The sequence below is a fragment of the Cydia pomonella genome, chromosome 11 (genome assembly GCF_033807575.1).
Source record: "Cydia pomonella isolate Wapato2018A chromosome 11, ilCydPomo1, whole genome shotgun sequence".
In the NCBI taxonomy this organism is placed as follows: Eukaryota; Metazoa; Arthropoda; class Insecta; order Lepidoptera; family Tortricidae; genus Cydia; species Cydia pomonella.
In genome coordinates, this window is record NC_084713.1 from 9896829 (window position 1) to 9911590 (window position 14762).

A 14762-nucleotide genomic window follows, 5' to 3' on the forward strand; every position below is an offset into this window, starting at 1 on the left:
TAAGACGCCATTTCATTGCGCCTCGACTGTCAGTGTCCCCGCGTCGCTCAGGGAGTCGGGCTTGTGCTATGTGCAATCACAGAGAGCAAGGTAAATTTCGCGAATTCTTCCTTCTATCCGATGTTCGCTCTGTAATTTATTTTGCGTATTGTGATGAAACTGTGTTTGTTTTTGTAATTGTGTTAACAGACCTAGCACTGCTGTAGACCGATATCCGATCTTGACCCTTCCAGGTAAAGATCGGACCAGAAACAATCAGATCTTTACCTATTTAAAAAACAGCAGTGATTATCAAACTTTAAATTTTCTTCACTTTACCTACTGACCTTAATTATCACATTTATTGTTTTCTTGATCACACTTTCGTACCATTATTATTATCCAGTACCACTACCAGCGTGACGGTTACTGACAATGTATTTTTTTTAATTTCCGCAACCCAAAGGTTGCCTTTTAGCGATAAGACCGCATTTTGTTTACCTGTGCTTATATGTATGTTTTCTTTTGTATTGTTTTCATTTATTGAGGTGTGCAATAAAGAGTATTTATATTGTATAGGGATGATGATACATGTTGAAATTTATAACAAAATCGAGTAAAATAGATAGCAAATGAGCAATTTTTCGCAATAAAGTACCTACACATACGGATGCATATGTAGATGTGTACGCATACATACATTGCTAGTTTCGGATAAAAAATAGAGTTAGGGCTTCGAAATTAGTTTCCTTAAAATGCTTCAAGAGGGCTATTTTTTCCTATATATTTACTTTACTCTTTACATACGATCCTTACATTTTATCAAAAAAAAAAGATTGTATATTAATCAATATATACATAATTGCAAAATTAAACCAACAAAATCGCAATTTTAATTATTTTCCATACTTCAAGATGGGCTCTCAGTGACCTTGACCTCTTTAAAGAACTCTTTTTTGATTTCTAAGTTTGATTCATTTTTTTTTGGCGACCTTCATTAAAAATGACTGGGCACGATTATTTTTTATTTTGATTTTTGTCCCTCCTACTTAAGTACATCATATATTCCAGTACATTCCATTCAATAAACAATACATTTACACTTTCCCTAAACCGGTACAGTTCACGAAATCTTAAATTGTCAAAACTACGCAACGTATCTATTATTTTAGTGGTTTTTTTTTATTACTTCGGGTAAACCTTACAATAAGAGGTTTCTTAGCACATTGTTTACTTATCAAATTGCCTTATGACATAGGTATCAAAGTTTGAGAGCCACAATTTTGCCAATTTTTGTATCCGGGTTAAGATCGGATACAAAAGGGTAGACACCGGACCTATTTCTTTGTGATACCTTATTCTCTTTCCATTAGAAGCAAGTTTTTTTCACCATCCAATGTTCTCCCTTGATGGCAAAACACTCGTTACCCTAAAAAAAAGTATGTCTCATCTTTACACAGGTACAAAACTAAAACCGTTCTATATTGAAGATTACTAAAATTTAGGTCGAATCTACGGTTATTATTTAACGATTCGCTACGTACTTCAAGAATCTGTCACGTGTTGAGATCTCGAAAAAACATATTTTCACGAGTTCTCTCAATTGGTCCCAAAATTGTCCGGCATTATCCCAACATACTTACCCAGATTGTCATTGCGATACGTTCTTCAATAAGGCGGCCCAAGTTTAGCCCCATCGTACTACAAGTTAAATAGATTGTAGTTTAACCATAGGTATATTTATACCTACTTACAAAATTTCACAACACACCATGATCACTCCCAACTTACTGATACGGATAGATACAGTCAAGTGTAAAAATATGGGTGTACACATCTTACTCAAAAATATGTCCCATAGCATCTTATTCCAGTGTAATAAGAGCGTAGTACCATATTTATAAGACGATTCTTTCGATACATATTTTTGCACTTGACTGTACGACGACAACCGAAGCTGAGACATCATTCTTTTTTGCAGTTTTTACCTATATGGTAATTAATATCAAGCAATCAATCAATCATTTATTATTTCGTCATCATAGGTGTAAAATACATTTAGTACAGGTGATAGGGTGTTTGGTATTAGGGTGTAATAGATACAGTATAATATAAAAATGAAAAACAATATTACGTGGTAACAACAAAAACAACTTGCGTCGGGCAGCGCAGAATAAATTCCGTCTGGCTCGCGGACGATGTCGACGGAACGGCGCGCAATGAGCGAGCGCATGAGTCTCGCGTCTGTGTGCGCGCACTCACACTTAGATAGCTCCGGCTCCCGCCCACCGCAGCGCGACAGAAACATAGCTTCAAAAATTCGAGATTTGAAAAGTTGCTCAGCTAGGAATTGCTCTTAATTGCCAAATTTCATAGTTCTAGGTCAACGGGAAGTACCCTAGAAATTTTGATTCCCTTGATAGTGTCGAAATCGAAATATATGGTTTTTGTGACATAAACGGCCGTATCTTTTTTTTACGTGAATTGAGAAGTTTGAGTTTTTCACAACTTCAAGGGATCGTAGACCTAAGTATATTGTTTTAATTTCAACTCGATACCTCCACGCATTCCCGAGATAAAGGGTCTTGACAGATAGATGGACTGACGGACGGACAACAAAGTGATACTATAAGGGTTCTGTTTATTCCTTTCGAGGTACGGAACCCTAAAAATTAGTACCTATGTGTGATGTAAGTTACATATTAAACTAATGGTAATGCATATCCGGCTACTAATAAATACATCTTGTAAAATCTTCATCTTGTGTTGATACGACGCACGAATCAGCATTAGCCGCTCAGCTCAGGCTAATTGGTACTGGTTCAATCAGGAGTTGTCCCAATTTGCACTTATAGATGCGCACAACAAAATGAAAACTTCAATTTAAATACATCTATTGCAATCATGTTAATTACACACAGGTGTTAAATAAAACATAGTCGGTACATGGTACCCTGTTAGGGCAACTAAACAAAAACTAGTGCCCACGCCAATTCTTGGGATTAGTTACCAAGCGGACCCCCGGTTCCCATGAGCCGTGGCAAAATGCCGGGACAACGCGAGGAAGATGATGATCACTAAATTTAGTAACTAAACATTTAAATTTGGATAAATATTAGATATACAGACAGGCTGGCTAAAAAATAAGTGCATTCCCGTTGCCAGGGTGGTTTTGGGATCATACTGAGGAACTTTTAATATGGGGGCAACTCCGAAATCGCGAATAAAAGTTTGGCTGTTTCATACATTTTGGCTGGTCCATTTTCTATGGGAGGGTAAATTTTTTTTTCGCGATTTCGGGGTTAGTCCCATAGTAAAAGTTGCTCAGTATGATCCCATAACCGTGTCTATAACCTTACCATATTGTGTCTCTCTGATTATTTTTTCAGCCATCTTATTCCATGATTAAACAACCGCATATTGAAACCTAATTTTGCACGGCTAAAGAAGACAAAAACAATATCGCGCGTCCATTGCGGAACCATACAAAATTGGTGTTACCATATTAGAAAATCATGCGTATTTGTTTCAATAATCGATGTCGTGCTCTAGATTCCAAGTATGTCAAACATTGCAAGATGCGTAGCGTTAATATGGATGGATGTTCCAAATTAGCTTGTGCTATAAGTACAACGGAGTACCCATGCAGTTTAAATAAAACTTGGTATTTTTCATGAATATGACAAAACATTATTATTATTATTAATCGAACAGTAGGCGTACCCATTTTGGATGGGTTTATCCACGTTATAAAACACATGTCACTTTTTAACACAGGCGATTGTAAGAGACGAACACTGTTACTATCAAGCTATCACGTCGACAAATACGACCATTATACATATATAATATTAATATACAAATACTTAGGAAACATCCATGATCCATGACTCGGGAACAAATATCCGTGCTCATCACAAAAATACATGCCCTTATCGGGATTCGAGCCCAGGACCATCGGCTTCATAAGCATGGTCACTTTAGTCACTACACCACCACTAGGCTTAAGGCTAGACCGGTCGTCAAATGTAGTTCCATCGTATTTTCACGGAAACTTACGAACACGTTTTGCTATTTCAGTCAGTCTCGGTACAAAAACTACTGTGATATTGACTGAACTAGCATGGCAAATACGAACGTTTCCGATAAAATACGATGGAAATCAATTATGCACTACATCTGTTCTGCATAAGGATATAGACAGCTTTTATTCGAGAATGGATTGGCAGACATAAATATGTAAACATATACGTAGCATACCAGTAGCAACCTAACTTCCAGCCTTGTTTTAATATTTCTGGATAGGTAAGTATAACGTATTTAAGTAATAAAATAAAGTATTTTCAGCAAATTAGAATCGCGATAAACTAGACAGACTAAAAATTTACATAATATATGTAAAAAAAAGCCTGCAGATAACTATCTAGATTCTACGCATAAGATAGTTACGAAACAAGAATTAAATACGAAGCACTATACTTAATGTATATTATCGCACCGGAAACTGCAAGATAATCATTTTAGCTAGGTACTTTGCCTTAGGCAGGCAGTAAATATCGTACATGAATAAAAGGAAGTATTCAGTCCTAGTAGTATGAAGAACACATAAATGTGTGCATTTTCTTATAAATACATCGCGGAAATTATTTTTTTGTAATTCTTTGCGCTTCTTTTTGTTATAACTAAAGGCAATTTAACTACATATTATTAGACACGCTAGGGACATGTAAATATTGAAATAATTTACATACAAGTGTGTAGTGCACGATTATAAGCCCGTAAATACTTATTTTTATGTTGTTCGTAGCTTACATAGACAACTAAAATGCGCATACCTATTACTTACCTACCTATTGGTTGACCACAAATAATTTAACTAGTACCTTGTTTAAGGCATAAAAATACGCTAAGTAAGTACTTACCTACATCTACTACAATCCTCTCAAGACATTTTAGACCAATTCGAAACATTCATATCTAAATGATTTCATCGTGCATCTCGCTCGTACTTGTCCGAACATAACGGCACGATAGCTAAATGACATCGTTCTGATGTCAGTGTGCATTCGAATTGGCCTAATAGGTCTAACCGTAGCGCTTACATTACTAAAGGATCCCGGATCTGCTGGACTAATACGCAGGGACATTATAAGCTTAGGCATAATTTACGAGTATTAAACTAAGTATATACAAGCTACAATTATAGAAGTTATAGGATATTTGTTTCTGAGTCATGGGTGTTTTCTATGTATTTAAGTATTTATAATTATATATTATATATATCGTTGTCTAGGTACCTACAAGACAAGCCTTATTGAGCTTACTGTGGGACTTAGTCAATTTGTGTAATACTAATAATGTCCTATGTCCTATAATTATAGAAGTTTATTAAACCGGCAACACTGGTACTTATCAACGATGTCGGATTTCGTTCTGTAAATTTGTATCTTGGGGCTTTACAACTCTATTCTACTAATTATCTACGCATTGTTGGGGATTTGATATTTAAAAGTGAGCGGCCAACTTACTTTTACTAATTGTTCTAACTAACGTGACTACACGTACGAGTACGTACTGTACCTACACACGGTCGAGGATTAAAACCCATATATTTTGGTAAATAGGTTACTATTAGGGTTCCGTACCAAAAAAGATACAAAAATAACACATGCCTGACACTTCACATCCCGAGAACTACTTGAGCTATCGATTTGAAATTTAGAATAGTTATGTTATTATTTTGCTTTTTTTTTATTAAATATTGAAAATACCCAATAATGAAAAGGGCCAAACTTTCAAAGTCTAATTACTAGGTCAAGTGACCCCACTTGAAAAATCATTTGAAAAAGTTGTAATTTAGCATTCCAAGTTTTTTTTTTCATAGTGAAAAAAAATTTTTTTCACATAACATTAACATTATCATAAATATTATACGAAAAATATAATCACACCTCTATCTTAATAAAACTGATTTAATTAAAAAAAAAAAAAACATTTTCTAATTTTTTTTTGCAATATTATTATTATTATTATTATTTCTTTATTTAAGACCATCGGGGATCATTGTGTTAGTAAATCTTATCCAAGTGTTAGAACTATAACTATCTATACATAACTATACTTAATAACTACACTGTACAATTATTTATTACTGCGTGCGTGTATCAAGCAGCAGTTATTCAAATACATGCAATCCAATCTTTCTGCTAACATACTCAGAATGCTGTTGGAGCTGGCCCTCACTCTGCGCACAAGGGATGTCGCTCGCTTGCGCATGGTGGTGTAGAAGCAGTCTACCCGCGCCTCCGCGAACATCCCCGATGCACTACAGAATTTGGGCAGACCCATCAGCACTCTGAAAGCGTTATTATATTGAACACGCAGAGCGCTGTACCGTTTACGAGTATAATCAGCCCACAGGTTGCTTGTGTAGAAGGTTGTACAGTAAGCCCTAAAAAGGGTGACCTTTACATCTTTGGAACAGTGAGCAAACCTGCGAGCTATCATATTAGCTCTGACGGACAACGCTCTGCGTTCGCGTTCAATATCTACGTCGTCCTTAAGGTCAGAGGTAACCATGTGTCCCAAATATTTAAATTGATCCACTATTCGTAGCGGATGGCTATTTAGTTTGACACTTGGAAACTTGGGTGTAGCTTTACCTCTGGCCTTAAAGACAACGCATTCGCTTTTGTTTACATTATACAGCAAACCATGGCTAGAAGCGTATTTCTCACATATAGAGATGAGCTTAGCCAGTCCGCACGCCGAGGCACTCAGCAACACCATATCGTCGGCGTAGCTCAGATTATTTACGCAAACTCCATCGATATGGCAGCCAATACGAGTGTTACTGAGCTCCTCTATCAGTGCGTTAATATATAGGTTGAATAGCCTCGGTGAGGTTAACCCACCTTGGCGTACACCACATTCCAGTCCATATGGCTGAGAAAAAGATTCCGACCATCTGACGACATTAACCTGGTTGTGGTACCAGAATTTAAAAATCCCACTAATGTCAGCTGGCAAGTTGATGTCGTCAAGCTTCTGCCACAAGATGTTATAGTGCACAAGGTCGAATGCCTTTGAAAGGTCTAAGAAACAGGCATAGACAGCTGTTCGGCGGTCTGTGTAGTACCTAACGGTCTGTTTCAATGCCAAAATAGCGGTTTCGGTCGACAGGCCTGGTTTAAACCCAAACTGATTGTCGTGAATTTTTAAACACCTGTCTAGTTGGAAATTGAGCAGACCGTCTAGCACCTTCGCCACTATGGTGGCAAGCGAAATGGGCCTATAGTTACACTTATCGCTCACATCACCTGTTTTGTTTTTTACGATAGGAACCACTACAGTTTTCATCATTTCAGACGGCAAGTAAGTGTGTCCTATACAAAACGAGTAAAACATCGCCAGCACTCGACTCACGTGCGGACCGGCATGATGCAGATGCTCAACACTGAGACCATCGTGGCCAGGCGACTTCCCTCTAGAAATAGAATTTAAAGCCATTTTTACATCCTTTGCTGTAAACTGAGCGGTCGTCTCCCGTCCACAGGTCCCAGAGTCGGCCATGCAAGTCTGCGACGGCCCTAAAGGTGACTTAACTGTAAAGTGTTCCCTAAATACCTCAGCTATAGACCCACTTTCGCTCACCCCATCGACACTCACAGGCAGACCGGGCTTACCATTCAATCTATTGGTAGATTTCCAAAAATATAATCTCCTTTGCGGGTGTGAATTATACTTGGTATTTCTATGAGATTTTCTAGAGAAGTTTCTACGGAACCCTCGGTGCGCGACGGTTCGGTTAAACGAACTCGCTTTTAACCGGTTTTTCTTTTTAGTCGCTGTCGCATTGTCGAGTATGTCGACATAGCACCTAAAAAGTTCTCAAGCAGCATTTCTGCGAATTATAAAAACATTATTATAGTATTCCTATTTCGAAATAAATGCAGAGGTGCATAGGTTTGTACCACTTATGTCATCAACGTGTGCGAATGGTTTAGCAATTCGTGTGGAAACTGTCAACCCGTTACACGAAGTACGTAACTCTACGGAAAAGCGGGAAATTACTGCGACGTGTTAAAGTCTTCTTCGTTAAACGTACAAGTCACATTGAACTAAGGTGCCAATTCCAGTTTTAGTTATTAGTAGACATCGGAGTTTTTATCACATGGTAAGAGAAAAATTCACCTCATATTTATACTCATTCATTGATTTAATTAGTGATTTTAATTTTATAATGAAACACAACACTATTTATATTATTTTTACCCCTTTTAATATACATATTGTTTTCTTTTTTAAGAAATTTTGTAATATTATCCATAGAAAAAAACATTATTGTCATTTATATATTTAAAGACAAAATTAAAGGATCGTTTATAAACTCGTTAACGTTCTTGTCCTTGATTACAAAATTAAAATCACAAATTTATTTGATGAATGAGTATGAATATGAGTTGAATATTATTGATAATGTGGAACTTTTGACACTGACAGATCAGTATCATATCGGAATCAGATCTAATAAATACAACTCGAATTGGTCCGTAAGAATGTTACGTATTGCTGTAATAAGTAAAAACAGATAGATGCCTATGTTACATATAAGTTAAATTAGACTCCGTCTCGTTCAGTGGTTTGGACCCTAATTATACACGTGTTCACAAGAAATCCGAAAGATTTTAACCACGAATTTCTGAGGCCAAAATAAGGTAAAAATGTTATATGAGTTTAGGTCAATTTCGTTTTCTTTATTCGATTTTTTAAATGTATTTGTACATAAAAAGTAACTGTTATTGCTAAAACTATCACTTATAACGAATTGGTACTTTTTTATGGTAAAACCTGGTTTTTGCAAAGTGTTACTTGTCACTTTTTGACAATACACAATTAGAATCTAGTTCTAAATTTTACTTAGTACATAGGTAAATGGGTATGCTCCATCGCAATGGTTCCAACTCTTTTATGATCAGTAAATATTCATCATTATTGGTTAGTTACTGGTTCATGTGTCTTAGAGAGACCGATGTGCTACCAACACAGAGATCACTAATAGACAACATTTCAAAATACATACCTACTAAACTACTACATTTTATTTTTTATTGCGCATTAACTAAAGAAAAAAGAAACACATAAGCAGTATAGGTTATGCACGCAGAGAAATCCTAATTCCTACGCAAATTGCATATTACCTAGTCCGTCTTTGAATCTGATACAAAACGCACATTTCATTCCGAGTTACGTGAACAGACGTGACCAAAATTATTGCGTCGGTCCTGCCACGTCTCTCATAAGGCGTACCTATTCGATCTAGCCCCGTTATACCCTAACCCAAGCTTTCTCCTGACCTTTGGCACAGTTTCAAAACACTGTGATGTTTTCCTAACAAAAATGCAGATTTGTTTCAAATTCCCCTCTAGGTTAAAGGTTATAAAGATCAATTATCTTTATATATTGATGACATAAAGGTTGAAATTTATGAATATATTCAACGTATTCGTAATAAGCTTCAGCAACATGCTTCGATATTGCGTTCCAGATTTAAAATTTAAAAAACGCGACCGCAAACCACAATGGTCAATTCACTGACCAGTACTTAGGAATGACATAACCGTCGAGTTCATTTTCTCCGGTCCAAAAGGCTCCTACGTAGTAATTCAATCAGGCAACCAACATACCCACAGTGTGACAATATGCTTGGACTTGCGGCACCATACGTAATGGTAGAAGTAATAACTTTACCAAATGATAGTAAGTGACATTAATTAAACAAAAATTTAGTTATTACGGGACTCAGAGGTTATCTCTAGCCTATTTATAAAAATAACATTTATGATTAATGTATTAGTAATCGCACTACAAGAAGTAATACAATTACAATTCGTGTAGTAATTACAATTGCCAAAAATGTGATATAGCTATGAAGCATATTGACATATATTTGCATGTTATTTTTAAATTTCGGAATAATTGTTTCTGCACCATATTTTGCATGCTAGATGTTGGTAAATTGTGTGAACCTGTAAATAACTTGTAATTACATTTATGAACTTATGTACCACTTTTTATGCAAAATAAAGACATCGAATTGAATTAAAGGAATAAACACTAAACTATACGTACACCGTGTTTTTTTTTCGTTAACTCAAAGACGCCGGTATTCTAACTTACTCCATTTCAGAGATAATCAACAATTTATTTTTATCTGATAAGGCCCCTACGAGCTTGTACACTTGCTTTAGGGCCTATTTGCATATTTGTTAGTGTTTAGTACGAGTTTATATGTACTAATCGAAAGTATATACTATCTCGGACGATCAATGTTCGAAATGACATGGACATGTCACTGTGTTCAATTATTTGGTTGAGTTAAATGTAATGCCCGTGTTACACAACGCTATAAGTACAACATTTAATTACCTACTTTTTTTGTATTAACTATGCAATTTAGTTTCCTTAAACGTACTTACCCAGACCCCGAAGTTTGTTTATACCACGCCGGTGGCAAACAAGCATAAGGCCCGCCTGATGGTAAGCAGTCACCGTGACCTATGGCCACCTGCAACTACAGGGGTGTTACATGTGCATTGCCGACCCTTTAAAAACCTGTACACCCCTTTTACAAAGCTAAATAAATATACTTCTAAATTTCTAGTGTGTCTAAATTTTAATAAAAGTAGGACAGCTACAAGTAGCGCAAATTGGCATCCGGCTAATGCAATAATTTATCCACTCTTCGAACTTATTCCCCGTTATTTAAAGCTTATTTGGTTTCTTATAGCGATACTATTCATTTAAGTATTTGATTGAAAGCTAAAGTTGAGAAATTCACTCAGGAAACAATGACGAACCGAGTTTCTCAATTTATTGACTAACAGCCTAATAACGATTTACATTTTGATACAGCGTTGTTTTGCACGCCTCGCATTTCCTTATAGGAATATACGAAACATCTTCAATTTTAATTTACTAACACCAATGAATTATACGAGATATTTATGAGTTTGTTGGCAGACTAACGAGACTGTATTTACATAGGTACTGTCTGTTTATTTTAGGTTCAGGTTAGGTTCATATTTTTGTTGTTAGTATGTTTTTTACATTTTGAACTCCAAGGCAAGCGAAAGATTCCAAAACTGAACCACAAGCGTAGCGAGTGGATCAAAAAATGGAATCTTGAACGTTACGAGGGTTTCAGAGGGTTAAACAAATTTTGCCCCGGAGTGAAACACAAAAATTTTCACCACACCAACTCGAAGAAAATATTAACCAAAACAATACAAACCAAATCAAATCCATTTGAACGTCATTAAATACATATTTGTAATTCGAAATCATCATTCTCAATCAATTCTACTAGCTAACATAAAGAAACAACTCAAAATTGGCATCAGATTACTTTGTCCCACGTGTGGATAAAATGCAACTTTCTCATCAGTTTTTGAACAAGAAGAGAGCCTTTGTTTACCAGCTGGTGTGGTGAAAAAATTGTTACAAATATATATTCAGGAAACGTTTTATATTCCGGTAGCTAACTTATTCCGTTTGAAAGACAATGAGCGTCATAAAACATATGTTTTATTATAGCGTGTCGCAAATCAGTTGAAACGTCACCCCCCACACCCACGCAGCAAAGAACTTAATTTACAAGTGTAATCAAAACAATGCATACATGCATTATGTATTAACAGCCGCAATCTCCGTTACAACACATCAAACCTACATACGTCAAGCATCGTATTGTCTTACCTTATCAAGGTCTTCCATATTTTTTATTGGCGTTTTAGACAACGTTGACTTACGTTAAATCTGTTTGTTTCAGATGATGCAACGGATCTCAGTGCAGAGTCGTCCGAGATTGTCCCAGAGGTGGTGGCGGCGCCGCATCAGCAGTGGCAGAACCAGCAGCATGAGCCTCAACCTGCGGCTTCAACGTCCGTCCAGACCGACCACTCGATCGAACTCGTCGGTGGCTCACAAACTTTCTTTCCCTCGTTCGCAAACCTCTTCGAACCCCGACAGCAAAGTGGCTACAGGATAGGCGGTTTCGGCAATCAAGAGACAGCGTACAGCCAGAAACCGCAATCATACAGATCGTTGCTAAATTACCCTTTGTTCGGAAACTACAGAAGTCTTGATGGTTTCGGAAAGCAGAATAGCGTTGCTTCGGCGCCATTAGTAGATGCAAGCTCTAGCTTGCTTGGCTCAGGTAACTTTGGAATCATTAGAGGAGGAACTTTCTTCGCCCAAAACGACGAAGACACTGATGATTTCCACGACAGCTTCAACTCATTCTACAACAATGGTCACGGTCGACCGTCTCTCGGATCAAGCTACATAGCCAACCCTAGACCTAATTTCAATCAAGACCAGTTCGCAAACTTTAGAGACTTTGCCGACATCAACTCCCCATCTAACTCCGCTTACTCGCATTTCATCGTCGTGTACGCCAACAAAAATGCAACGATGGACGAAATCAGCGAAGAAACTAGACGGGTCGTTTCTGAACCTAAGAACATTATAGAGACATTAGAACGTCTAGACGAACCTAAGCCGCCAAAGATTACGAAATCTAAAGCGAAACTAGCAGCAACAAAGCAAAAGTTTAACAAAAAGGAGCAGTGGAAGAAAGCGAACTCAAAACATATAAGCCCAAAGCACGATCCGGAAGAGCCGCTGCTAGCTTTAAGTTAAAACCAGTGTAAATACAAAGACTTGCGTTACGTAAGTGATTGAAGTAGGTACCAGTAGAAATATGGTGTGACAAGTGCGTCAAGTGTCGAAACGACGCTGCCTAAATTTAATTTGTGTGTTGTCTGTAGTCTACTTGTGTAAGCGATATGAGCTGTATGTGAGGATGAGTGAATGCGCGCGGTTTTCTATTGAATGAGAATTCAAATAATAAATTAAATTAAGAACCTTAATTAAGCTTCTAGTTTCATTTTCATGCCCCCTCAATTAATCAAGCTAAGAGATGTGCAACTGGCGATGTAATTTACAGGTGTTGTAAGTAGATTGCTGGTTACAAAATTGAACTAGATCGAATATCTACGTCTCATATTGATAAAGCAAATAATACCTCGGCGAAACTTTCGAATTATCTATTCAAGGTTCGGTCACTCACCGTCAGCTCGCCACAAGCTGCCCCCGCGGGTTATTATTATTATTATTGTTTTATTTATGTAGTATAAATTATCAACATTTTTAGTATGTTTGTTTATAGTTATTCAGTCGATTCCGACACTGACGAGAAGGACCTACGTGAAGAGAGGTGAGCGGTGAAAGCGATAGTTCATCGTCATGAACGGAGAGAGGTAGTAATTTTAGGAAGAACGTATTACGTATAACATGGATGTGACTTAATTTACATGGAAGCAGTTATAGTCAGGACTCCCGATAATCTCGATTACGATTTTATTAGACCAACACATGAGCAACCCCATAACCAACCCCATGACCACACCTTGACCAATCCATGACCATTTCCTTCAAAATCCTACCAAATCACCCATGAATGAAATAAAATATCGTTTATAATAAAATAAAAAAAAATAAAAAAATATATACTATAGGACATTGTTACACAAATTGACTAAGTCCCACAGTAAGCTCAATAAGGCTTGTGTTGAGGGTACTTAGACAACGATATATATAATATATAAATATCTATAAATAATATAATAAACTAAATTAATTAATACTATATAATAGTATGAATTAATAGCCAATATTACATAAAGTTACAATAAAATCAGAATTGTATATACAATAATGAAAAAAACTAAATATGACAAAAGTAGGTAGTAGTAGATATACACAAACTGGGTTTGTCAGTAGAAAAAGGCGCGAAATTCAAATATCACGTCAACACTTCGCGCCTACATTTTTTTTTTTATTTGCCGCTTTTTTCTATTACCAAGCTGATGGTGCCGTAGTATAACTAAATGACTTAACTAAGTACTTGAAGGGACAAGGACACGGTTCATGCGATGACAACCAGTGTCTTATAGACCGCGAGCCAGGAACAATTTCCATGACCAATCGCCTCCCGGCTGAAAACTCGTGTAGTGGTTAACGGCTAGGTATGATGAACCCTCGTGGACGTCAGCTGCCGCTCCGTTGATGTGTTGAGAAATGGCAGCCACCGAAACACGTAAAACAAAAAAAATGTCATCGCCTCCTGTTTGATACTTTGTCAAATGGTTCAGATGCGGTTCTTAATTAAAAAAATCGTCAGCCGGTTATATCGCGATGGTAAGAACATCAACTGGCCGCATGAACATTTAAAAAATAAGCGCTATACCTTTTATGATAACAAAAACAAATCATGAAACTTTGCATGTAGCATTTCATCAGGCGTAATCGCCTGAAAAGCCATCAACGGATTACGCTATTTACACATTATGCATACTTTGCCGCACATAAAGTGGTAGGCGCATATTTTTTACATGTTCATTTTACAGCTGACGGTCATTCCAGCGCGATAGAACCGGCTGACAGTTTTTAAAGTTTAAAACAGCATCTAAACTATCATCTGACAAAGTATCAAACAGGAGGCGATGACTGACGAAATATGCTCCTGGCCCGCGGTCTATTATAACAGGACCGTCAAGCCTGTCGGCGACTGAACGTAGTGTACTTATAGCATGGTTATAGGTATTGTATTCTCTTTCTATCTGGCAGAGTGCAATTATAATCTGCCTGTTTTTATTAAAGTATCGGGCAAGTATCCTAAGATACAGGGTGTACTGAATCATCAGTACTTAAACCCATAA

The 14762-nt window shown here is 36.9% G+C and overlaps 1 protein-coding gene across 1 annotated transcript in view; it reads left to right on the forward strand.

Annotated features, from left to right (window-relative positions):
* Positions 1-12911, forward strand: part of LOC133522809 (uncharacterized) — a 101901-nt gene extending 88990 nt beyond the window's left edge. Inside the window, exon 2 of the mRNA XM_061858269.1 lies at positions 11810-12911. Coding sequence (XP_061714253.1) covers positions 11810-12681 — 872 coding nt within the window. The 3' untranslated portion in view covers positions 12682-12911. The remainder of the gene's footprint in view (positions 1-11809) is intronic.
* Positions 12912-14762: the final 1851 nt, after the last annotated feature.